Raw genomic sequence first — 26,748 nt, forward strand, 5'->3', positions numbered from 1 at the left:
AGATTCACGGCCACAGTCCACTCTCCATAATATTCAAATGAAATGTGATTATGTGAATGATTGTTTTTTTTCATTTTTTTTTCTCTTTTTTATCTGAGTCCTGAGATATTTAATGGAGTAGTAATAGTTCTTCGAGTTTTCACGTATATTTGCAGTTATCTTGTTTGGAGATACACCTTATGGTTTTGCTATGTGTTGGTCGTCTTTAGCAATAAACTCGATGAGAAATAAGGAGCTGTGATAAACTATTTCATGAATATGGTACAGCCAAAAAATTACTCAGCTTTTGATGCAAAATGCAACAAAATACATTCAACTAAAAGGGAAGACAAATGTCCGACCTACACAAGTTCCTTCCTTTTCGGTTCGAGTATAGGAGGGTCGACATCAATTCCCATATTTGCTGCGGTGCCTGCTATAATTCTCATCGCTGACTCCAGACTTGAACAGTTGAGATCTGGCAATTTTTCTTGTGCAATTGTCCGCAGCTGGTCGATTGTTACCTTCCCAACTTTGTCCTGCTTAGGGTTCTGGGAACCTTTCTCCGCACCTAAACGGTAAGAACTAATTAGCAGAACATATCATTGATTTTACAAGAAGCTAAGGTTTCATGTAATATTCAAAATAAGACATCCCAAAGGAGGATTAAAGGAACATGATAAGCAGGTAGTAAGTATCAATCCCATTTACACAATAAAGAGAATAACCTTCCAAGTAAACCAATATTCTAATGAGACGGGAGATTCAGAACACTTTGTCTGGGTTCAAGAAGATCAACATTTATAATGTCAAGTAAGTTTAGGATGCCTTAACTAAACTTCAATATGCCAAGGTCCACAAAAGTTCAATCTTGCGGGCATCGAAGCACCCTTGCTACCACCCTATTGAAATGAGGTATAATTATAATACAGGGAACTAGATGTTGATATTGTAGAACACAATGCAGCATACAAAGAACGCAATGCCCTAGGTTCGAGTCCTCCGTGGTGCAGCCTTTGAATTTAAATTAATTTACCCATCCCAAAAAAAAGAACGTAATGCCCTAAACACTACAGCAGTGAGATGTCAAGGAAAAAATAATTTGCTCACTACCAAGCCAACATGCCTCATATACTTTGAGTCCAGGAAAACCACAAAGATAATAACGGTTAGAAGTGTGCAATGGATAAGGAAGATATTATCAATGTTTACCAAGGAACAGACATTCTCTATGTTTACCAAAGTACACTCTTTCTTTAAAGTGTATAATGGATAAGGAAGATACGATGAACTATTCAAGAGCCATGGCTAAAAAAAGACCTCATCAAATGCTAACATAAACAGCCAACTGAATAAACCTGCTAATTCTAATTCTATCTATTTTATGATCCTTTCTTAGTTCTTACTAGTACAACGTAAAAGGTTCAAACACGAAATCAATCGTACCTCATCCCATCGATTCAGCAATGAACTAATACCTACACCTTAAACGCTACACAGACTCGTGATTGATGCACCACATACAATCCATACTTGCTAGTTCATTAAACAGACAGTTCTCAACTTCTCATCCATAGAATCAACAACTATAGCCAATGTCCTATTAGGAGTTGTGTATAAAGAGCAAGATCAACAAGTACCTGCAGCTTTGAGCAGCAATACCGAAGCAGGTGGAGTCTTCAAGATGAAAGTGAAACTTCTATCCTGTAAAACAATAAAGTCTTGCATAATTAACAAAAACAAACATTCATCAAAAAATTATGAAAATATATCAAAATTAAATGATGACAATTGGAAGACTAACATCGAAAACCGTGATTTCGACGGGAATGATATAACCAGCCTTATCAGCGGTGCGAGCATTGTAGTCCTTACAAAATGCCGCTATGTTCACACCCTTGGCACCCAATGCGGGCCCCACCGGTGGCGCCGGAGTCGCCTTCCCCGCCTCCAGAGCCAGCTTCACCAACCCAACCACTGCCACCAACAGAAAAGGGTTTTTTCAGTTTTTCCCCAAATTAACTTATCAAATTAAAATTGAAGCATTACCTTTTTTAGCTTTCCCTCCGGGTTTAGGAGGCGCCATGGAGATGACGGTGAGAGTTCTCGGCGTGGAAGAGAGGCGCAGCGGCCGTTTCTCGCTCAAAAACTGAAGAGTGGTAGTCTGGTTTGAGGACAAACTGAGGGACGAAAACATTGTGGAAATTGGAAGTTTGGATTCAGCTTCCCCATGGAATTTCTTTGAGGTAGGGAAATTTCGAGAGGAAATGGAAATTGGAGCATTGTAAGCGCAGAGAGATGAAGAATCCATTGATGGAACTGAAAATAGTTGAGCGAGAGCGCAACAGCTTTATCAGTTGATAACACAAAACGTAATCCAGAGACTGCTCCAAACGACGTAGTATTGACTTGGGCCCGCGTATATCCAAGCTGAAAGAGCCCAAAATATGGGAACTGGGCCGGTCCATTAATAGTTTGCAATACATGATGGCCAGGGAGATTTGCAAGGGTATGTTTTAAGTGAGTATTTATTTTATTCTTTTTAAGTTGAAAAAATGATAATAGGTCATATTCAGTTTGCCTCTTACTGTAATTTTGAAACCTTGGATATATATTTAGAATGAAATAGCAAGATAATAAAGTATATCACATATTTATAAATTTTCAATAACTAATTTAAAAAGACAATATATGTCCTAGTGAATCCCTATACAAGAAGAATTACTAAATGTATAAAATACATAATTCAACATCCTTACATCCACAACCCTTTTTCTTGATGATATACACATACTGTCTTTATAAGAACCGATTCAATTCTACACCATTTTACAAAATTTAACTTGGTTTCTGTATAAAACCACTGAGAATATTTAGTACATGTGAAAAAGTGGATAGGTACATCTGGTGCAGAATCAGGGGTGGATCCGAGGGAATAAGGGGAGTACATCTAGTGCAGAATCAGGGGCGGATCCACTTAGAGGGAATAAGGAGAAATTGCCCCACCTTAATATAATTAGTTTATACTAATTTGTTAATGATTTTTAAAAATTTTGTAATTTTCTTTATAAATGTCCCACCTCAAACTTCTTAAATTTCTTTGTGTATTTATTTTTGCCCCTGCTAAATTGAATTACTGGCTCCGCCCCTGTGCAGAATGAATTAGGTTTATGTAATAATTTAAATAATAACATTCCCCTGCTACTTAGTAATAAAAATTAAATTATGATTATAGAGAATCATTTTGATATCTGAGCGGACAGAACTGAAACTTGGAATTAAATCAAATCCCCTTCTTCTAGAAGGTAGGGGAGCTACCGCCAAGAAATATGGAACCTAGGCAGACCAAGGTCTGTTATAATGGAACCTCTGGACCCCACCATATGTCGTGATTATGCTTGAAATTTAATAATCTCAAAGTCTATGACACACATATCATTCTAGAAGGAAATGATCCCATATCTTCTCGCCACGTAAATGATCAACGTACAACGTATTCAATTAGGACCATTTTAATTAAGAATAAAGCAGATGTTAGAGCATCCACGACCGTGCTCTTGCTAACGAGTAAGGTTGTGGGTTCGGCCCCACTTTTCTGCCTACTCTTAGGTAAGAGCACAACACCCACAGCGGTGCTCTTCCGCAAGGACAAGCACAAAGGGTCCCACCATTGTATTATTCAATTTAAATAAAAACATTTCCATAATATTAAAATTCATTAAAAAAAACTGAAATAATATTACAAATTACATATAAAATAAATATTACATAATTAAAATCCTAAAAAATAAAAATTACATAATTAAACTCCTACAAATTAAAAATTACATAATTAAACTCCTAAAAGTTAAAAATTACATAATTAAAGGATAAAAATACCCCCGTGGAAGACTATTCATCCAGTGGCACTACCCCCAATTGTTTTTGGAGAACCAATATCATGGCCTCATGCGATCGAAGTTGCGCGGGGGTCATAGTTGACCTATCGGCCATATTGAGTTGGGCGCCAAAATCGCCCACAACGAGTTGGTGGGGGGTGGAGGTGGCGCATAGGGAACGGGAACGGGAGCGGGTTCGGGAGCATCGCCAGATGGAGTCGCGGCGCGACGGCGGTTGGCCGCCGCCTTCTTCCTTCCTTGCGGTCGACATTGGGAACCGCTCGGGCCGGCGTCGGGGCTACCCAAGTTAGCTCCGGCAAGTTGGCTAGCCACGTCTTCGGAGCCGGCGTCAGATAGGGATACCGACCTTGACCGTTTGAAGGATCCGCTAGAGGAGGATGTTACGCCTCCTCTATACTTCGGATGCGACCGCGTCTCCTGCCAAATGTTGAGGTACTTGAACGGCTTGTAGTTCATGGATTGGTAGGTCGACAAGGCGGAACTGATGATGTCGACCTCGCTCCGGCCGCTCCCCGCCGACCGCTCTTCCTGGAAGTAATACCCCTGAAACTTTTGGATTTCTTCGTTGGCTCTGTATATGGCGTTGCGCACCATACTCTCGTTGCGCTCGATTGTTCCCGCCGGCCGGTTTTCATTGTACCGGCGACAGATGCGCCACCAATAATGTTCGCCGGATTGGTTCGTGTCAACCTCCGGATCTTCGGAGATTGACAAGAACACCTTGAACAATTGCTCCATCTCCGCCGTAGTGTACGGTGTGCGGACACCGCGAGTAGGAGGAGTCGGAGTTTGGGAGGGGCCGCTCGACCTCGTTCTAGGCTCGGGTGTCCACCCGTATAGCCCTTCGGGGGCATCTTGGTCGTCGATCGGGTAAGGCCGGTAGCCACCCGGAACTCCTGAACTTTGGGTTTGAGGAGGGGCCGAATATTCCGTTTCCGGACTAGGAAACGGTTGTGAACCGAACCAATCGGCGTTCCAACCGTGGGAGCCCGGGGGGTGATCGCCGTGGCCGGACATTGTTATGTTGTACGAGTGGAAGAAAGATTGAGAATGGAAATAAGAGAATGTAGACGAGAATGAACATAAGAGAATGTAGATGAGAATTGTGTAGTGTGGTGTGAATTTTTTAGTTTGAAAGTGAGGGTATTTATAATTGAAAATGCGTATTTTTAGGGAAAAAATGAAAAAAAAATTAAAAGTGGGTAGAAAACGGATATAATTTTTTTGGGAAGTGGGAAAATATATATTTTTTTTATTTTTAATCAGTTTTTTAATTAAAAACCGATTTTTAAAAAAAATCAAATTGCCAACGACTATGCCGTTGGCTAATCAGCGCCTGGCACGTCACTTGCTCGCTGGCACGGACGTGCTCGATGCATCGAGCAGCGCCGTGCCAGCGGCGCGAGCGCAGCGGCGGACGAGGTCTCTGTGCCGCTGGCACGGACGGACGGACGTCGTCCTACTCGCCGTTGTGGATACCCTTAGTCTTATCATATTATTGTCATATTCTAGCGTTGGTCCATAAAAAAAATTCATTTGAGTTTGCCCATCAATAATAGTCATTATCTATCTATAAGATGATTTTATTTAATTAATAATATTTTAATAAATTTTTATCTTTATTTCTTTTTTACTTTATCTATATTACATTAAAACTTAGGTCATCCACAATGGGGCGCCCTAAGGCGCGCCCTATGCACCGCCACGTCAGCATTTTATCCTCCTGCCCTTCCACCTGCAGTGGGGCGCCCTAAGGCGCGCCGCCCTAAGCATTTTACAATTATTTTGTTATTAAATTTAAATGTTTTCAAATATATAAATGCAAACTTATTAAAAAAAACAACGATTAACTAAAAGAACGACATCTCCAAACATCGGGCTACTAGGACTTGAGTATCCATCGGAATCCATTTTATAGCGTAATTTGAGAATTAAAATGTTAATCGAAAAGTTACAAATGAAAAGTGAAGCCTGGGGTATATATATAACAAAATTTTTGAATTTTAAAATTAAAAAAAAAAAACTAAAACGCGTTGCATCGTCCGCATTACAAAAATTGGGAAAAACCTTCATTTCATTTATAAAATTAATACATTACAATACGAATTAAAAAAAATACGAAAACTCAGCGATGACGGTTACGGGTCCACACTTCTTCAATCATGTCGTTCATGAGTTGAGCATGGTCTTGTTGGTTGCGCATTGAGGCCTGTCTAGATAGAACCTCATTGAAGCCCGTCGGTAATCCTCGAGCGGGGGGCGCGGTCGCCATGCTGGAGGAGCTAGATGCACCTTCATCATCGGTCCAATTGGTGATGCTCCCACCTTCATGTTCGACTATCATGTTGTGCAAGATAATGCACGCATACATGACATCGGCGAGGACTCCCTTGAACCAGAGACGCGCTGGCCTTTCACTATTGCCCATCGTGATCGGAACATACCAAATGCTCACTCCACATCCTTCCGCGCCGCCACCTGCTTTTGCGCAAATAAAACTCTCTTCTCACCGATTGGGCAGCTGATCGTCTTCAGGAAAACAGGCCACCTTGGGTATATGCCATCGGCCAAGTAGTACCCCATGTGGTATTGGCGCCTGTTGGCAGTGAACTCGATGGCCGGGCCGTTGCCATTGCATTGCTCGGTGAAGAGGGTGGATGAGTTGAGGACGTTTATGTCGTTGTTCGACCCGGCTACACTGAAGTACGCATGCCAGATCCAGAGCCGATGGTCTGCGACGGCTTCGAGGATCATCGTCGGGTGGCTGCCCTTGTATCCACTAGTAAATTGGCCTCTCCACGCTGTCGAACAATTCTTCCACTCTCAGTGCATACAGTCGATGCTCCCTAGCATCCTAGGAAAGTCATGTGCCGTCTAGTGCATCTTCATTAGGCCCTGGCAATCTACAGTAGTCGGCTTTCACAAATAAGTGTCGTTGTAAGCCTCCACAACTCCCCTACAAAATCTCTACAAGCACTCGCGGCCTGTTGTTTCTCCGACGTGGAGGTACTCGTCGAACATGTCCATCGTGGTGCCGTAGGCCAACTGACGGAGTGCAACCGTGCACTTCTGTAACGGCGTAAGTCCGGGTCTGCCGATGCCATCTTCCCGATACTGGAAGTATTCATCACGTGACTCCAACGTCTAGACAATGCTGAGAAAAAGGTAACGAGGCATTCTAAACCGGCGGAGGAAAACAGTCGGACCCCACCGTGGTCTGCAACTAGACGTTCGTGAGCTGCGGCGTGTTTGCGGAGGACAAACGTCCGACGTCGAATATGCCTGGGGATCTGCTCCGCCACCGCCGCCTCCTCGCGATGCATTTCGGCTAAGCAATCCGCCATTGCGTCTTGAACGGCTGCATTTAAGGCTTGAGTCAAGACCGGACTACCGCCCTCCGAGGAACTCCGGTCGTCGTCATGGTTCATTTTGGTTTGTGAGAGATGGAGAAATGTGAGAGATGAGAGAAATGAGAGATGCGAGAAATGTTCGTATGAAAAATAGAATGAGAAACGAGGTTTAATAAATAGACAAAATTCGAAAAAAAAAAACAAAGTTGCATCGTCCGCGTCGCCCACAGTGGCGGACGATGGCGCGGACGATGTCATATCGTCCGCGCTTCCTCCACAGACTATCTGTCGGGCGAGGACGACGCATCGTCCATCGTCCGTGCACCCACAGTGGCGGAAGATGGTGTGCCCGAGGCATCGAGCAGCCTATCGTCCGCCCCACTGTGGGTGCCCTTAGCTAGAGGTGGTGACACCCGTCCACGGGACATGACAGAACGTAATGCGGATGCCCTAATATTCCAATATCAGAGTGACGTGTCACAACTATAAGGACAGCCACTGCAATATAAACAAGTTTCTTTGCAAGTTATATAGATATTGACTTGTCAAATTAAATATGATGGTCTAGCGATCATTTTTATTACTTAACTCAGCTTGTAAATGCACTTATCTATGTATATCATGGAGTACTCTTAAGTCTTAACTCTGTCAATATGATTTGAATAAAAAAGAACACTATCCACGCAATCAAGTAAAAAAACACCTAATGTTGTCAAATGCATATTTAAATGTAAATGATGTGAATACGAGTGAGTGAATCAGCACCATATATTCATAGTATTAAAAGAAAATGATGACAGTAGCAATACCCAATTAAGTAAACAAAAAAAGACAACAAATCCCCCAACTTGAACTATTTATAAGACCACCACAGATCTCAGCTGCACACGCCGGCAGTCCGAAAAAAATGGGATTCCTCTTCTACGCCATCAAATTGCCCAAATTCATCACCGTATCCTTCTTCCTCAACCTAATCTCCCACGCCCACTACCTCTTCATCGCCTCCCTCACCCATCTCCGCCTCTACAAGCACTCTCCGCCCCAGGAATCGCCGGATTCCGGCTCCACCACCAGCAATTACATCCTGGTACTTGACAGCTCCTCCCCCTCTCTGGTCCCGATCCCGGTCCACGTCGTCACGGCCGCGATCAAGAACCGGGTCCCCGTAATCGAGTACGAGGAATTCGTCCGCGGCGGCGGAGAGAAGGGGTGTAGCATATGCTTGGAGTGTATAGACGGGCGGGATGAAATCAGAGAGCTGTGCAATTGTAGGCATTTGTTTCATAGGGAGTGTTTGGACACGTGGATTGATGAGGGACGCGTCACGTGTCCTTTGTGTAGGTCCATGTTGTTGCCTCCAAGGGTGAATCCAAATCAACATTCTTAGGAATTATTGTTGTTGTTATAACTTATAGTACTATGTAATGTAACGTCTCTTGCAATTTTTGGTATAGAGCTTCGTCAGCGTTGATTTGATTTGCTGTGTTTCTTCTGTGAGAGATTCATTCCAATGAATTTGATGAAAAATGAGTTGCAAAGAAGGGAGAGATGGTTTGTGATGTGTTGATCTGTGTTGGTAGTTTTTGTCATTTGTGTTTCATCAGTTTTAAGTCTGAAAGGGATGGATGTAGCTCAGAGGTGGTTTAGCTAATTCTATGTAAAACTATCTTCATTTGGTGAGATACTAAGACAGTTATCTGGTTGCTAAGTCTGATTTATTATAAGTGTGTGACTAGGAGAGGTACATTGAAATATTTATTTGATATTAGTATTAAATTAGAAAATCTTCATTTTAGAGGCAGGAATTATGGGATTGAAATGTCACCAGCAAATCCGTTGTAGAATTGTCTAGTAACTTTGGCATTTCTCAAGGGGTTCAAATTGCAAGCCACAGTCTTCTTGAGTGATACTTGATGATCAGTTGAGAGATGAGGTTTGGGGCTCAACCCCGGGGGTGTTGTGCCCCGCCTATCGGAACTTTGTGGCGAGGCTGGCTTTGGATGGTGGTGGGAAGAATGCGGATAGATATAGTATTAGGTTTAGTGTTGAAGGGGTAGGATAGTTACACCGTACATATAAAATGTTTCGCCAATATTTCGAATTGATATAAAAAGATTTTTAAGTTTATAATCATATAAAAATTTCATTAGTGTTTCATGTTAATAGTACATTGGTATACAAAAAGTTAATACTCCATTTGTACATGTGCAATAGAGGCATTTCTTTTGGCACAGAAATTAAGAAATTGTGTTAAATATGTTAAGTTGAGAGGGATTAAAATAAAAAAAGAATAAAGTGGAGAGATGGATAAATAATAAAGTAAAACACGCATGAGATGTGTTTGCCGAAAAAGAAAATCACTCAAATAAAGTGGAATAGTAAAAAAGAAATACGACTCGACTATAGTGAAATAAAGGGAATCCAATAAACAAGAAGGCATGTATGAACTTAAAAATTATGTAACTTTTTATATAATTTATAGTAGTATAAACTAGAGACTACGACAAAGTCCATTATAATCCGGCAATGGAAATTGGAGTCTAGTGAGAGAGTTTATTGAAGAGCACTCTGGAGAGAGACATGATCCATCAAAGCTTAGAGCATCTCCAATGGTTCTGGACATGCAATAGCCCTCCCATAGCCTTCTCACTGCCACATCATCTGCACTAAAATCCTCCTGCCACATCATGGACATGCAATAGCCCTCCCATAGCCCTCTCATATCCTATCCACATCACTAATAACAATTATATACTTTAATTTACAATCGTAGCAACATACGGAATTTAATTTACGAGACAAATACAGGAAAATTGAATAATAATATAGCGTATATATAGTGTTTCGAAAAATTAAAAAAAAAAAAATTCTGACGCCGATTCGGGGCCTACAATGACGCCGTGAGAGTAGGCGTCAGTCCAAGAATCGGCGTAGGCGCGCCAATTTTGACGCCGGTCTCGCTGACGCCGGCTGCAATGGTTCGGCGTCAGCACCGGCGTCCGCGAAAAATCGGCGTGTCTACGCTGACGCCGCCATTGGAGATGCTCTTATAACTTTAACAATCAATTTTAAGTTTCTTAAAAAAATGCCCTAAACTCATACTCATAAATTAATATTATCCATTATTATCCATAGACAGAAAGTAGAAACAGCTTTATAGGGGTAAAACCAAATGAATTACCTCATTAAATTATCGATTAATTAGAGATTGAGTTACTGGGTTTGAATTGGGTCAAGGACTTTGCCCTATGGGCCTAGCCTGAGTCGAATTTTAGGGTGGATATCAAATTATATTTTCAAAGAAAATTGGTCTGGCCTAGCCTGATTTAAATTATTGTTAGTTCAGCCCATTTAGAATTTGTAGGTTTGAGATATGAATTTGGTTACACAATTTTTGAGCTTCACTTTCGGAATTGAAAAGAAATAAACGAACTATAAAATGATACACTATGACAGGAAATACTCCATTAACTAATATCGTAGCGATTTTGAATAACTAAGGCAATTTAATGAAGACATGACTGAAAATGAGACAATAAATGAGGGCTTGAGGAAGTAATAACTCTAGAATTTATATTGAATGGTTTATGTAATTATTATTGCGATTTGATAAAAAGGAATTGGTATAAACGAATCATGAACTCGAATGGTCGGTAGTAGAGGAGTAGTGATTTATTGTAGAGAAAAATCAAAAATTTTAGCTGAAAATAATATTTGCACCTTTCACAATGGACGGCAGCCCATCTACCTACCAAAAAAATGATTGACTGAGGTCGTGACTAAAACATTAAAGATTAAAATTTATTTTTGAGGCAAGATATAATATAACCACTTAGCTTAAGTAATATATTTCTTGTGTTTGTGCCCACATTAACTTTTTGTAAAGCAAATTAGTTATTTAAAACGATTAATAGTTTACCTTTTACATCAGTATAGGATTTTGATTTTTTTTCTCCCCATGATAATTGTCGAGTATTTAGAAAGAAAATTTTATGGTTAACTAATAAGTAACTAATTTCTCAACATAATACACACATATTCGTCCAAGTGGTGCCAAAAATTGGGGTACTAAAAAATTTGGTCGACCATATTCCTCCAAGCGACGCATGCATGAAAAACTAGGTTATTTCAAAAATCAATTACGGTATAAGAATATTTTTTTAATAATTTAATTAATAAATAGTGTAAATGGTATCATCCATGTACGCAGAGCATCTCCAACTATTTACACTACACTCAAACCTATTTTAGTATAATATAACCACTTAGCTTAAGAATTTACACTAAACTCAAATATAAAAATAGGTACTTTTTTACTCACAACATGTAAAAAGTGAATTAAGCTTGTTTTAGTGTAAACCCAAAAATGAGTACTCCCTCTATCCTCTAATATGTGTCCCACTTTGACCAGACACATGTTTTAATAATTGTAATAGAGTGTGGGTTGAAAAAGTCAGTCGATTGTAAGTCTTACTTTTATATATTAGTTAATGTGGGTGAAAATGAGTTAGTGGATTGTGAGGTCTACCACCAAAAGGGGTAAAAATGAAGTGAGACAACTAATATGAGACCGACCAAAATAGAAAAATGGGACACATAATGAGGGACAAAGAGAGTATATTTTACTCAAAAAAAAAGAGTTAGGTTCTGAATAGCATTAAAGCTGCCTACTCCACTTCGGGTTTTAGACCATATCAAATCACACACCAAATTTCATTTTTGATGTAGAAAACTTCTTTGAATCATACTGCAATCTCAAACTCATTTTTGCATTTTTCGGTGGAACAATACTCAATATGATGCTACCAAAATTGTAAGACATATGCTAAAAAATGATGTAAATATGGTTGAAAAAATTAGTTTTTAATGTAATATATATTTAAAAATAAATATAAATATAATATAATAATTGGAGATATCCGTTGAGTACAAGATGGTCTTAGTTATTCATATATTCCACTTTTCAGAACATAATTTTCATTTTGAGATGCAACACTGTTTCTACCGTCCATTTAGTGAGATGATCCTAGTTATTCATAATTTCACTTTTCAGCATATAATTTTCGTTTTGAGTTGCAACACTGTTTCTACCGTCCATTTACTTACACGTTAATTTGTTGTTTATCCTAACTGTTGGTAGATTGTGATGGCTCAAGCACCAAGTTCGGCAAGCGTCAAGCTCGGCAAGTTCGGCAAGCTCGTCAAGCTCGGCAAGTTCGGCAAGCTCGTCAAGCTCGGCAAGTTCGGCAAGCTCGTCAAGATCGGCAAGCTCGTCAAGCTCGTCAAGCTCGGCAGCTCGGCAGCTCGGCTGTTATGACAACTCGTTTCCGGCAGCCGTTAGATCTGTTTGTTAGTCAAGTTTTAATCCTAGCCGTAGGATTGAAACTAGCCGTTAGTTTTAGTTTCTGTTAAATAGCTTTTTCAGTAGTTAGTTTTACATAGTAGCTCATCTTCTCGCTCTCGTTTTTTCTCATTCCAGTGAATAAAATTTCCTTTACAATTTCATTCCAATCTTCAACCGATTGTTCTTGCTACTCAAATCGTTCCTCAATTGTTTACAAATTGGCGCCGTCTGTGGGAAAGTTTCTGCTATGTTTGAAACTAGTGGGACTGGAAAGGAAGAGTTTGGTTGGTGATTGAGCAATCAAGGTGGAGTTTGTTGGTAGATTGTGATGGCTCAAGCACCAAGTTCGGCAAGCGTCAAGCTCGGCAAGTTCGGCAAGCTCGTCAAGCTCGGCAAGTTCGGCAAGCTCGTCAAGCTCGGCAAGTTCGGCAAGCTCGTCAAGATCGGCAAGCTCGTCAAGCTCGTCAAGCTCGGCAGCTCGGCAGCTCGGCTGTTATGACAACTCGTTTCCGGCAGCCGTTAGATCTGTTTGTTAGTCAAGTTTTATTGTTTTGTTTAATTAATTTAACTGTTTTCAAATAACAAGTAACGAGTAACTAAAAAACTGTCTAAATAACAAACGGCGAAGTTTTAATAAAAAAAAGTTACATCATTGAACTAATAAAAAAAAAACTAAGTCGGACCAATTCCCAACTTCCGACGCAGCTCATCGAGTAACGCCCAGAGATATTCGGCTTCGTCAGGGTCGGTACACTTCTTGAGGGCCCTGTGCGTCTGCAACATCGTCCTTGCCATCGACGCTGTTGCTAACGACTCAAACGCGGTGGCCGTCTGGGTCGGGAGCTCTACCGGGACCGGAGCTTGGGTTGCAGCGGTCGACGATGAGGTCGCGATCGCCTTCCCCTTGGCCTTCGCAGCCTTGACGCCGGGAGGACGCCGGAAGGACACCGGTGTGCCGGAACTCCCTTCATCCACGTACGTCCGGTTGAGGTCAACCGGGTGGTTTCCGCTGCCGCTGCTCGTGTAATCACCAGCTTCAGTGGTCTTCGTCCTCTTTGGTGCACCAGTGTGCAGAATTCCACCTTGGAACTTCTGTTTATCCCTCAGAGCGCCCAGATGGCCTCGTGCTTGAAGTCGTCGTACATCGACCGGTACGACAACAGCGCTTTAGCGCGCACGTCGCTCGTGCTCTCGCCGCTCCCCTGTGACCGCGTGAACTTCTCGAACTCCGCCGTGTACAAGTTCACTTGCTTCTTGACTTGATCCCAGTGCTTGCGGAGTTGCTCACGCTTGCGCTTGTACGCGGTCGGCGGCTTCACCGAATTGTAGAGGTCCGTGATGCGTTCCCAGTACGCGATCTGTCGCTGGTTGTTCGCGAATATCGGATCTTCCGATATATCTACCCAACACCGGGCCAAGGTGAGAGTTTCGTCGTCGTTGTAGTTCGTACGGCCGGGGGCGTACTCATCGCAATCACCGGGAGGCGACAACTTCTGCGCCCGCCGCCGGTTCCGCTTCTTTCTGGCTGGGGCGGAAGCGGTCGCAGCGGGGTCGGGATCGGCCGCTGCGGTTGGGCGGTGCGGAGACGGCTCCATGTCAGACAACCCATACGATTCCGTACTGAAATCGGGATCGTAATGGGCGTTGGTGTCGAACGAACGATAGTCGTCGGGTTCTGTACCCGGCCAATGCGCCCCTGCGCTAAACGTAGGACTATTGGGGCTTAAATCCATTTCGTAGTAATTATGTAATTGTAAGTTTCGAAAATGAAATCGAGTGAAATGAAATGTTACAAATGAACGGTATTTATAAAAAAACGAAACCGCGTGCCATCGTCCGCGGTTGATCGTCCGCGACCTCCACAATGGGGCGGACGATGGCCATCGTCCGCGCTATCCTCCGCGACCGAAGTATAGGGCGCGCACCCGCAATGGGTGCGGACGATGGATGGCGCGGACGATGCGCGCCATCGGGCGTGCCATCGTCCGCCCATTGCGGATGCCCTAAAGCATTTGAAATAATATGAATGCCATGGTCCTATATTTTTGCTCATTTCCCAAATTCGAAAGAGTGATGTTAAATGGTAATATTATAGCCCGCCATAATCTTAAAATATTATTAAACTTTTATGCAATTAATGCTTAATAGTTGAAATTGATGCATCTAGAGAGTAACAATTTTTTAAAGACTAATCTATCCTCAAATATTAAATACTTATGTAGTAGAATATGGAGTATTTGCTTATGTAGTTGTAGAATATGGAGTATTTAACAATACACTTTAGTTACGTAATTTAATTATTTTTATCAATTTTAACTATTCTAATCTTTAATTATTATAAAATTATTTAGTAATCAACATGCACTTATTTGTAATCAAACACGTATATATTTTGATTATTCAAAACGAGGTAATAAAAATTATTCAGATTATTTAATAGTATGTACTGAATAATTAAATTTGAATCATAATAAGTATATTCCTAATATTTCAATTCTATTATTAGTAAGAGCATCCGCAACGGTGGCAGCCGTCTCCACCGCCGTCCGCGCCGCTGGAACGGATGTGTCTCGCCGCCGCTGCGCTCGCGCCAGCGAGCAGCTGACGTGTCGCGCGGCGATTGGGCAACGGCATAGCCATTGCCTTTAAATGTTTTTTTTTAAATTTAAAAATCAGTTTTTAATTAAAAAAACCGATAAAAATAAAAAAAAAATCACTTCCCAAAAAAATTATAACCGTTTATTACCGTTTTTTTCACTTTATTATTTTTTATTTTTTTCCCCCCAAAAATACAGACTTTCATTTATAAATACCCCCACTTTCACACCCAAAAATTCACATCAAACTACACAATTCTCATCTTCATTCTCCAATATCCATTCTCATCTTCATTCTCTCATATCCATTTTCATCTTCATTCTCTCATACCCTAACAATGTCCGGCCAAGGCGATGACAACCCGCCCTCTCACGGTTGGAACCCCGAATGGTTTGGTGCACAACCGTTTCCTAGTCCGAAAACGGAATATTCGGCCCCTCCTCTCACCCAAGATTCGGCCGTTCCGGGTGGCTACCGGCCATACCCAATAGACGACTAAGGTGCCTCCGAAGGGCGATATAGGTGGACACTGGAGCTTAGGCCGACCGCCCCCTCCCAAACTCCGCCGGCTCCTACTCGTAGCGGTGTCCAAACACCGTACACTCCGGCGGAGATGGATAAATTGTTCAAGGCATACTTCGAAATCTCTGAAGATGCGGCGGTTGGCACGAACCAATCCGGCGATCACTTTTGGTGACGCGTCTCTCGCCGGTACAATGCAAACCGGCCGCCGGGAACGATCGAGCGCAACGAGAGTATGGTGCGCAACTGCATCGGCCGAGCCAACGAAGAAATTGGCAAGTTCAATGGCTATTTCTTCCAGGAGTCGCGGAATGCCGGGAGCGGCCGGAGCGAGGTCGACATCATCACTGCCGCGCTGAGCACCTACCAATCCTTGAACGGTAAGTCGTTCAAGTACCTCAACGTTTGGCAGGAAACGCGGTTCCACCCGAGGTATATGGGAGGCGTAACATCCTCCTCGAGCGGCTCCTCCAAACGGTCAAGGTCGGTATCCCCATCCGACTCCGGCTCTGAAGAAGTGGCTAGCCAACTCGCCGGAGCTAACTTGGGTAGCCCCGACGGCGGACCAAGCGGTTCCCAACGCCGACCGCAAGGAAAGAAGAAGGCGGCGGCCGACTGCCGGCGCTCCGCGACTCCATCGGCCCCCGCCTCCGAACCCGCACCCTATGTTCCACCTCCACCCCCGAACAACTCATTGTGTGCCCTTTTGGCCCAACTCAATATGGCCAATAGGTCAACTATGACCCCCACGCAACTTTAAACGCACGAGGACATGATATTGGGTCTCAAAAAACAATTAGGGTTGGTGCCGCCGGATGCGTAGTCTTCCTCGGGTAATATTAGCCAATAATCATGTAATTTTTTATTTTTAGGAGTTTAATTATGTAATTTTTAATTTTTAGTATTTTAATTATGTAATTTTTTATTTTTAGGATTTTAATTATGTAATTTTTAATTTTTAGGATTTTAATTATGTCTTTTTTATTTTATTTGTAATTTGTAATATTTATTGTGGTTTTTTAATGAATTTTAGTATTATGGAAATGTTTTTGTGTAATTGAATTTTAAATTAATTGTGCTCGTCCTTGCGGAAGAGCACAGCTGTGGGTGTTGTGCTCTTGCCAGAGAGCAGGCAGAAAAAGTGGGGTCGAGCCCACAACCGTGCCGCTGGCAAGAGCACGGTTGTGGATGCTCTAAGTATTTATGTTTAAATTCACTTGTTTAATAAAATAATTTAATTATACTATATATTATTTACTCTATATGGCAACCGAAATATTTACTCTATATACTTTATTAGTGATTATTTACTTTATATACTTTATTTTAATATATTTAGCTATTAATATATCTTTATTATTTAAAAATCTTCTGAGTACTACATGTAAATACAACAGTGTATTGATATAAAAGCAATTCAAATAGTTATACTATAGATTAATTTACTGTTAATTTATAGTGAAACTGATATAATAATAATAATAATAATAATAATAATAATAATAATAATAATAATAATAATAATTTGTCAAAATAATTCAAATATAATTATTTACTATATTTTAAATTTTATAATTAATTTTAAATATAATATATTTATATATACATTTAACCTTGGTGTTACTATATCACAGACTACTCACTAATAAGGAAATGTAATTCCACATAGTCATCACTGCCTACTCACTAATTTCTCCCTCTTTATTTCTAAATATGCTATACCATAATAAAAATGAAAACAAAGTAGTAAAAAAGTTAAGTAACAAATTACTCTAAAAAAAGAATGGAATAAATAAATTAAAAAGAAACTACAATTAAAGACTAAGGGTAGTATTGTCAACTGAATTAAGCATTAAATGAGACAATTAAATTATTAATATCTAAATATACCTATATTTACTGAAATGCCATTTATGGCCGGCCACATTATGCCACATAGCTTTACCCAAATTCCTATAACATGAATCGCATGATCATTAATAAGATACTTCTTTAATAATTAATAGATAATTAAAGTTAGTGACCATGAAATTATTACTCATCCTCTTTTTTTTAATGTCATGAATATATTGTTAATACTCATGTTAAATATGATCAGGAAAGTAATTCGAATACTCAAATTAGCCTTCGGGAGTATTTTTTTTAAAGTACCTAAACGGCTAAGCCTATTTGAATTGGCAAATTAACGTGTTAGGATTATAATTTTTTTGGACAATTATACGGATATTTGTTTCAATCGAAACCCGAAAAACTACAACTTAAACATATACTCTCTTCGTCCACTATGAATATTGAATATTCATTAGTGTTGATAGTAGACGGCACAAATTTCAATATAAAATTGATAAAAAAAAATACAAGAAGAAAGAAGGAATTCTAGCTAAAGGATTATTAGCTCATAATATCATAAAACTTTTCCAAAATACAGTATTAGTCTTTCCCACCAACTTTCAACTTGGTATGTGATGAGTCATGCTACCAAAGATTAAATCGACTAATTTTTGTTGACTGATCAAAATAATTAAGAGGTTTGAGATTATGTGTGACATTATGAATTACTAGGAGAATTAATAACAAAAAAAACGAAAAAATATGTCTAGTACAAATCGATCTGCCATTACAACCGATTATAATCGGAACTAAAATGGCCTCTCACGGGACACGGGCTAAAGTGGATCTTGTCATATCAATTCACAGAACTAGAGTATATGTGCTATTAATACACCAATTCATCAAAAACAAAATCCAATCACTAATAGTGAACTTTCTAGTAATATAATTAAAAAAAAGGAAAAAGGAAAAAGAAAGAAATCCCAATTCGGACACATATTAAACGAAGAAAAAAATCAAGAATTTTAAGAAAATAATTTTTCCTAAACGAACAAGGAGAGCAACTACAAGGAAATAAAACAGTTGAAAAATTGCTTTCTTCTTTAGTTGTTGGTAACAAATTCCCTGAATTTTTGCTAATAACAAAATATACAACAGATTCCCCGAAATCAATATGTCATAATTCCATCTTCTGCAAACAAGGACAAACTCATTACTCATGCACAAAAATTGCTGACCTATTTTCAGCTCTTACACAACCGTGAGATTGAAGAATTTTATTTGAGAAAAATATTTAAATTAAATGAGTTTAGTCGATTTTATCAAGGTAAGATTCACGGCCACAGTCCACTCTCCATAATATTCAAATGAAATGTGATTATGTGAATGATTGTTTTTTTTCATTTTTTTTTCTCTTTTTTATCTGAGTCCTGAGATATTTAATGGAGTAGTAATAGTTCTTCGAGTTTTCACGTATATTTGCAGTTATCTTGTTTGGAGATACACCTTATGGTTTTGCTATGTGTTGGTCGTCTTTAGCAATAAACTCGATGAGAAATAAGGAGCTGTGATAAACTATTTCATGAATATGGTACAGCCAAAAAATTACTCAGCTTTTGATGCAAAATGCAACAAAATACATTCAACTAAAAGGGAAGACAAATGTCCGACCTACACAAGTTCCTTCCTTTTCGGTTCGAGTATAGGAGGGTCGACATCAATTCCCATATTTGCTGCGGTGCCTGCTATAATTCTCATCGCTGACTCCAGACTTGAACAGTTGAGATCTGGCAATTTTTCTTGTGCAATTGTCCGCAGCTGGTCGATTGTTACCTTCCCAACTTTGTCCTGCTTAGGGTTCTGGGAACCTTTCTCCGCACCTAAACGGTAAGAACTAATTAGCAGAACATATCATTGATTTTACAAGAAGCTAAGGTTTCATGTAATATTCAAAATAAGACATCCCAAAGGAGGATTAAAGGAACATGATAAGCAGGTAGTAAGTATCAATCCCATTTACACAATAAAGAGAATAACCTTCCAAGTAAACCAATATTCTAATGAGACGGGAGATTCAGAACACTTTGTCTGGGTTCAAGAAGATCAACATTTATAATGTCAAGTAAGTTTAGGATGCCTTAACTAAACTTCAATATGCCAAGGTCCACAAAAGTTCAATCTTGCGGGCATCGAAGCACCCTTGCTACCACCCTATTGAAATGAGGTATAATTATAATACAGGGAACTAGATGTTGATATTGTAGAACACAATGCAGCATACAAAGAACGCAATGCCCTAGGTTCGAGTCCTCCGTGGTGCAGCCTTTGAATTTAAATTAATTTACCCATCCCAAAAAAAAGAACGTAATGCCCTAAACACTACAGCAGTGAGATGTCAAGGAAAAAATAATTTGCTCACTACCAAGCCAACATGCCTCATATACTTTGAGTCCAGGAAAACCACAAAGATAATAACGGTTAGAAGTGTGCAATGGATAAGGAAGATATTATCAATGTTTACCAAGGAACAGACATTCTCTATGTTTACCAAAGTACACTCTTTCTTTAAAGTGTATAATGGATAAGGAAGATACGATGAACTATTCAAGAGCCATGGCTAAAAAAAGACCTCATCAAATGCTAACATAAACAGCCAACTGAATAAACCTGCTAATTCTAATTCTATCTATTTTATGATCCTTTCTTAGTTCTTACTAGTACAACGTAAAAGGTTCAAACACGAAATCAATCGTACCTCATCCCATCGATTCAGCAATGAACTAATACCTACACCTTAAACGCTACACAGACTCGTGATTGATGCACCACATACAATCCATACTTGCTAGTTCATTAAACAGACAGTTCTCAACTTCTCATCCATAGAATCAACAACTATAGCCAATGTCCTATTAGGAGTTGTGTATAAAGAGCAAGATCAACAAGTACCTGCAGCTTTGAGCAGCAATACCGAAGCAGGTGGAGTCTTCAAGATGAAAGTGAAACTTCTATCCTGTAAAACAATAAAGTCTTGCATAATTAACAAAAACAAACATTCATCAAAAAATTATGAAAATATATCAAAATTAAATGATGACAATTGGAAGACTAACATCGAAAACCGTGATTTCGACGGGAATGATATAACCAGCCTTATCAGCGGTGCGAGCATTGTAGTCCTTACAAAATGCCGCTATGTTCACACCCTTGGCACCCAATGCGGGCCCCACCGGTGGCGCCGGAGTCGCCTTCCCCGCCTCCAGAGCCAGCTTCACCAACCCAACCACTGCCACCAACAGAAAAGGGTTTTTTCAGTTTTTCCCCAAATTAACTTATCAAATTTAAATTGAAGCATTACCTTTTTTAGCTTTCCCTCCGGGTTTAGGAGGCGCCATGGAGATGACGGTGAGAGTTCTCGGCGTGGAAGAGAGGCGCAGCGGCCGTTTCTCGCTCAAAAACTGAAGAGTGGTAGTCTGGTTTGAGGACAAACTGAGGGACGAAAACATTGTGGAAATTGGAAGTTTGGATTCAGCTTCCCCATGGAATTTCTTTGAGGTAGGGAAATTTCGAGAGGAAATGGAAATTGGAGCATTGTAAGCGCAGAGAGATGAAGAAGCCATTGATGGAACTGAAATAGTTGAGCGAGAGCGCAACAGCTTTATCAGTTGATAACACAAAACGTAATCCAGAGACTGCTCCAAACGACGTAGTATTGACTTGGGCCCGCGTATATCCAAGCTGAAAGAGCCCAAAATATGGGAACTGGGCCGGTCCATTAATAGTTTGCAATACATGATGGCCAGGGAGATTTGCAAGGGTATGTTTTAAGTGAGTATTTATTTTATTCTTTTTAAGTTGAAAAAATGATAATAGGTCATATTCAGTTTGCCTCTTACTGTAATTTTGAAACCTTGGATATATATTTAGAATGAAATAGCAAGATAATAAAGTATATCACATATTTATAAATTTTCAATAACTAATTTAAAAAGACAATATATGTCCTAGTGAATCCCTATACAAGAAGAATTACTAAATGTATAAAATACATAATTCAACATCCTTACATCCACAACCCTTTTTCTTGATGATATACACATACTGTCTTTATAAGAACCGATTCAATTCTACACCATTTTACAAAATTTAACTTGGTTTCTGTATAAAACCACTGAGAATATTTAGTACATGTGAAAAAGTGGATAGGTACATCTGGTGCAGAATCAGGGGTGGATCCGAGGGAATAAGGGGAGTACATCTAGTGCAGAATCAGGGGCGGATCCACTTAGAGGGAATAAGGAGAAATTGCCCCACCTTAATATAATTAGTTTATACTAATTTGTTAATGATTTTTAAAAATTTTGTAATTTTCTTTATAAATGTCCCACCTCAAACTTCTTAAATTTCTTTGTGTATTTATTTTTGCCCCTGCTAAATTGAATTACTGGCTCCGCCCCTGTGCAGAATGAATTAGGTTTATGTAATAATTTAAATAATAACATTCCCCTGCTACTTAGTAATAAAAATTAAATTATGATTATAGAGAATCATTTTGATATCTGAGCGGACAGAACTGAAACTTGGAATTAAATCAAATCCCCTTCTTCTAGAAGGTAGGGGAGCTACCGCCAAGAAATATGGAACCTAGGCAGACCAAGGTCTGTTATAATGGAACCTCTGGACCCCACCATATGTCGTGATTATGCTTGAAATTTAATAATCTCAAAGTCTATGACACACATATCATTCTAGAAGGAAATGATCCCATATCTTCTCGCCACGTAAATGATCAACGTACAACGTATTCAATTAGGACCATTTTAATTAAGAATAAAGCAGATGTTAGAGCATCCACGACCGTGCTCTTGCCAACGAGTAAGGTTGTGGGCTCGGCCCCACTTTTTCTGCCTACTCTTAGGTAAGAGCACAACACCCACAGCGGTGCTCTTCCGCAAGGACAAGCACAAAGGGTCCCACCATTGTATTATTCAATTTAAATAAAAACATTTCCATAATATTAAAATTCATTAAAAAAAACTGAAATAATATTACAAATTACATATAAAATAAATATTACATAATTAAAATCCTAAAAAATAAAAATTACATAATTAAACTCCTACAAATTAAAAATTACATAATTAAACTCCTAAAAGTTAAAAATTACATAATTAAAGGATAAAAATACCCCCGTGGAAGACTATTCATCCGGCGGCACTACCCCCAATTGTTTTTGGAGGCCCAATATCATGGCCTCATGCGATCGAAGTTGCGCGGGGGTCATAGTTGACCTATCGGCCATATTGAGTTGGGCCAAAATCGCCCACAACGAGTTGGTGGGGGGTGGAGGTGGCGCATAGGGAACGGGAACATGAGCGGGTTCAGGAGCATTGCCGGATGGAGTCGCGGCGCGACGGCGGTTGACCGCCTTCTTCCTTCCTTGCGGTCGGCATTGGGAACCGCTCGGGCTGGCGTCAGAGCTACCCAAGTTAGCTCTGGCAAGTTGGCTAGCCACGTCTTCGGAGCCGGCGTCGGATAGGGATACCAACCTTGACCGTTTGGAGGAGCCGCTAGAGGAGGATGTTACGCCTCCTCTATACTTCGGATGCGACCGGGTCTCCTGCCAAATGTTGAGGTACTTGAACGGCTTGTAGTTCATGGATTGGTAGGTCGACAAGGCGGAACTGATGATGTCAACCTCGCTCGGCCGCTCCCCGCCGACCGCTCTTCCTGGAAGTAATACCCCTGAAACTTTTGGATTCTTCGTTGGCTCTGTATATGGCGTTGCGCACCATACTCTCGTTGCGCTCGATTGTTCCCGCCGGCCGGTTTTCATTGTACCGGCGACAGATGCGCCACCAATAATGTTCGCCGGATTGGTTCGTGTCAACCTCCGGATCTTCGGAGATTGACAAGAACGCCTTGAACAATTGCTCCATCTCGGCCGTAGTGTACGGTGTGCGGACACCGCGAGTAGGAGGAGTCGGAGTTTGGGAGGGGCCGCTCGACCTCGTTCTAGGCTCGGGTGTCCACCCGTACAGCCCTTCGGGGGCATCTTGGTCGTCGATCGGGTAAGGCCGGTAGCCACCCGGAACTCCTGAACTTTGGGTTTGAGGAGGGGCCGAATATTCCGTTTCCGGACTAGGAACGGTTGTGAACCGAACCAATCGGCGTTCCAACCGTGGGAGCCCGGGGGGTGATCGCCGTGGCCGGACATTGTTAAGTTGTACGAGTGGAAGAAAGATTGAGAATGGAAATAAGAGAATGTAGATGAGAATGGACATAAGAGAATGTAGATGAGAATTGTGTAGTGTGGTGTGAATTTTTAGTTTGAAAGTGAGGGTATTTATAATTGAAAATGCGTATTTTTAGGGAAAAAATGAAAAAAAAACTTAAAAGTGGGTAGAAAACGGATATAATTTTTTTGGGAAGTGGGAAAATATATATTTTTTTTATTTTAATCAGTTTTTTAATTAAAAACCGATTTTTAAAAAAAATCAAATTGCCAACGACTATGCCGTTGGCTAATCAGCGCCTGGCACGTCACCCTGCTCGCTGGCACGGACGTGCTCGATGCATCGAGCAGCGCCGTGCCAGCGGCGTGAGCGCAGCGGCGGACGAGGTCTCTGTGCCGCTGGTACGGACGGACGGACGTCGTCCTACTCGCCGTTGTGGATACCCTTAGTCTTATCATATTATTGTCATATTCTAGCGTTGGTCCATAAAAAAATTCATTGAGTTTGCCCATCAATAATAATAGTCATTATCTATCTATAAGATGATTCTATTTAATTAATAATATTTTAATAAATTTTTATCTTTATTTCTTTTTACTTTATCTATATTGCATTAAAACTTTGGTCATCCACAATGGGGCGCCCTAAGGCGCGCCCTATGCACCGCCACGTCAGCATTTTATCCTCCTGCCCTTCCACCTGCAGTGGGGCGCCCTAAGGCGCGCCGCCCTAAGCATTTTACAATTATTTTGTTATTAAATTTAAATGTTTTCAAATATATAAATGCAAACTTATTAAAAAAACAACGATTAACTAAAAGAACGACATCTCCAAACATCGGGCTACTAGGACTTGAGTATCCATCGGAATCCATTTTATTGCGTAATTTGAGAATTAAAATGTTAATCGAAAAGTTACAAATGAAAAGTGAAGCCTGGGGTATATATATAACAAAATTTTTGAATTTTAAAATTTAAAAAAAAAAACTAAAACGCGTTGCATCGTCCGCATTACAAAAATTGGGAAAAAACCTTCATTTCATTTATAAAATTAATACATTACAATACGAATTAAAAAAAATACGCAAACTCAGCGACGACGGTTACGGGTCCACACTTCTTCAATCATGTCGTTCATGAGCTGAGCATGGTCTTGTTGGTTGCGCATTGAGGCATGTCTAGATAGAACCTCATTGAAGCCCGTCGGTAATCCTCGAGCGGGGGGGCGCGGTCGCCGTGCTGGAGGAGCTAGATGCATCTTCATCATCGGTCCAATTGGTGATGCTCCCACCTTCATGTTCGACTATCATGTTGTGCAAGATAATGCACGCATACATGACATCGGCGAGGACTCCCTTGAACCAGAGACGCGCTGGCCTTTCACTATTGCCCATCGTGATCGGAACACACCAAATGCTCACTCCACATCCTTCCGCGCCGCCACCTGCTTTTGCGCAAATAAAACTCTCTTCTCACCGATTGGGCAGCTGATCGTCTTCAGGAAAACAGGCCACCTTGGGTATATGCCATCGGCCAAGTAGTACCCATGTGGTATTGGCGCCTGTTGGCAGTGAACCGATGGTCGGGCCGTTGCCATTGCATTGCTTCGGTGAAGAGGGTGGATGAGTTGAGGACGTTTATGTCGTTGTTCGACCCGGGCTACACTGAAGTACCGTGCCAGATCCAGAGCCGATGGTCTGCGACGGCTTCGAGGATCATCGTCGGGGTGGCTGCCCTTGTATCCACTAGTAAATTGGCCTCTCCACGCTGTCGAACAATTCTTCCACTCTCAGTGCATACAGTCGATGCTCCCTAGCATCCAGGAAAGTCATGTGCCGTCTCGTGCATCTTCATTAGGCCCTGGCAATCTACAGTAGTCGGCTTTCACAAATAAGTGTCGTTGTAAGCCTCCACAACTCCCCTACAAAATCTCTACAAAGCACTCGCGGCCTGTTGTTTTTCTTCTCGACTGGAGGTACTCGTCGAACATGTCCGTCGTGGTGCCGTAGGCCAACTGACAGGAGTGCAACCGTGCACTTCTGTAACGGCGGTAAAGTCCGGGTCTTGCCGATGCCATCTTCCCGATACTGGAAGTATTCATCACGTGACTCCAACGTCTAGACAATGCTGAGAAAAGGTAACGAGGCATTCTAAACCGGCGGAGGAAAACAGTCGGGCCCCACCGTGGTCTGCAACTAGACGTTCGTGAGCTGCGGCGGTTTGCGGAGGACAAACGTCCGACGTCGAATAAGCCTGGGGATCTGCTCTGCCACCGCCGCCTCCTCGCGATGCATTCGGCTAAGGCAATCCGCCAGTGCGTCTTGAACGGCTGCATTTAAGGCTTGAGTCAAGACCGGACTACCGCCCTCCGAGGAACTCCGGTCGTCGTCATGGTTCATTTTGGTTTGTGAGAGATGGAGAAATGTAGAGATGAGAGAAATGAGAGATGCGAGAAATGTTCGTATGAAAATAGAATGAGAAACGAGGTTTAATAAATAGACAAAATTCGAAAAAAAAAAACAAAGTTGCAATCGTCCCGCGTCGCCCACAGTGGCGGACGATGGCGCGGACAATGTTCATATCGTCCGCGCTTCCTCCACGGACTATCTGTCGGGCGAGGACGACGCATCGTCCATCGTCCGTGCACCCACAGTGCGAAAGATGGTGTGCCCGAGGCATCGGGCAGCCTATCGTCCGCCCCACTGTGGGTGCCCTTAGCTAGAGGTGGTGACACCCGTCACGGGATCATGACAGAACGTAATGCGGATGCCCTAATATTCCAATATCAGAGTGACGTGTCACAACTATAAGGACAGCCACTGCAATATAAACAAGTTTCTTTGCAAGTTATATAGATATTGACTTGTCAAATTAAATATGATGGTCTAGCGATCATTTTTATTACTTAACTCAGCTTGTAAATGCACTTATCTATGTATATCATGGAGTACTCTTAAGTCTTAACTCTGTCAATATGATTTGAATAAAAAA

General features: G+C 41.0%; 3 protein-coding genes across 3 annotated transcripts; 1 reads left to right on the forward strand and 2 right to left on the reverse strand.

Moving 5' to 3' along the window:
• Positions 1-221: 221 nt before the first annotated feature.
• Positions 222-2,328, reverse strand: LOC121755914 (50S ribosomal protein L11, chloroplastic-like). Its single transcript, XM_042151359.1, has 4 exons — positions 2,029-2,328; positions 1,784-1,956; positions 1,620-1,683; positions 222-550 (listed from the first exon to the last, which is right to left on the reverse strand). The coding sequence occupies exons 1-4, from the start codon at positions 2,288-2,290 to the stop codon at positions 342-344; spliced, it is 708 nt and encodes a 235-aa protein (XP_042007293.1). The 5' UTR covers positions 2,291-2,328; the 3' UTR covers positions 222-341.
• A 5,807-nt stretch (positions 2,329-8,135) lies between these two features.
• Positions 8,136-8,615, forward strand: LOC121754363 (probable E3 ubiquitin-protein ligase XERICO). Its single transcript, XM_042149740.1, has one exon. The coding sequence runs from the start codon at positions 8,136-8,138 to the stop codon at positions 8,613-8,615; it is 480 nt and encodes a 159-aa protein (XP_042005674.1).
• A 10,458-nt stretch (positions 8,616-19,073) lies between these two features.
• Positions 19,074-21,150, reverse strand: LOC121755913 (50S ribosomal protein L11, chloroplastic-like). The gene is made up of 4 exons (XM_042151358.1): positions 20,881-21,150; positions 20,636-20,808; positions 20,472-20,535; positions 19,074-19,402 (listed from the first exon to the last, which is right to left on the reverse strand). The coding sequence occupies exons 1-4, from the start codon at positions 21,140-21,142 to the stop codon at positions 19,194-19,196; spliced, it is 708 nt and encodes a 235-aa protein (XP_042007292.1). The 5' UTR covers positions 21,143-21,150; the 3' UTR covers positions 19,074-19,193.
• Between the last annotated feature and the right edge of the window lie 5,598 nt (positions 21,151-26,748).

The sequence above is a fragment of the Salvia splendens genome, chromosome 11 (genome assembly GCF_004379255.2).
Source record: "Salvia splendens isolate huo1 chromosome 11, SspV2, whole genome shotgun sequence".
NCBI lineage: Eukaryota > Viridiplantae > Streptophyta > Magnoliopsida > Lamiales > Lamiaceae > Salvia > Salvia splendens.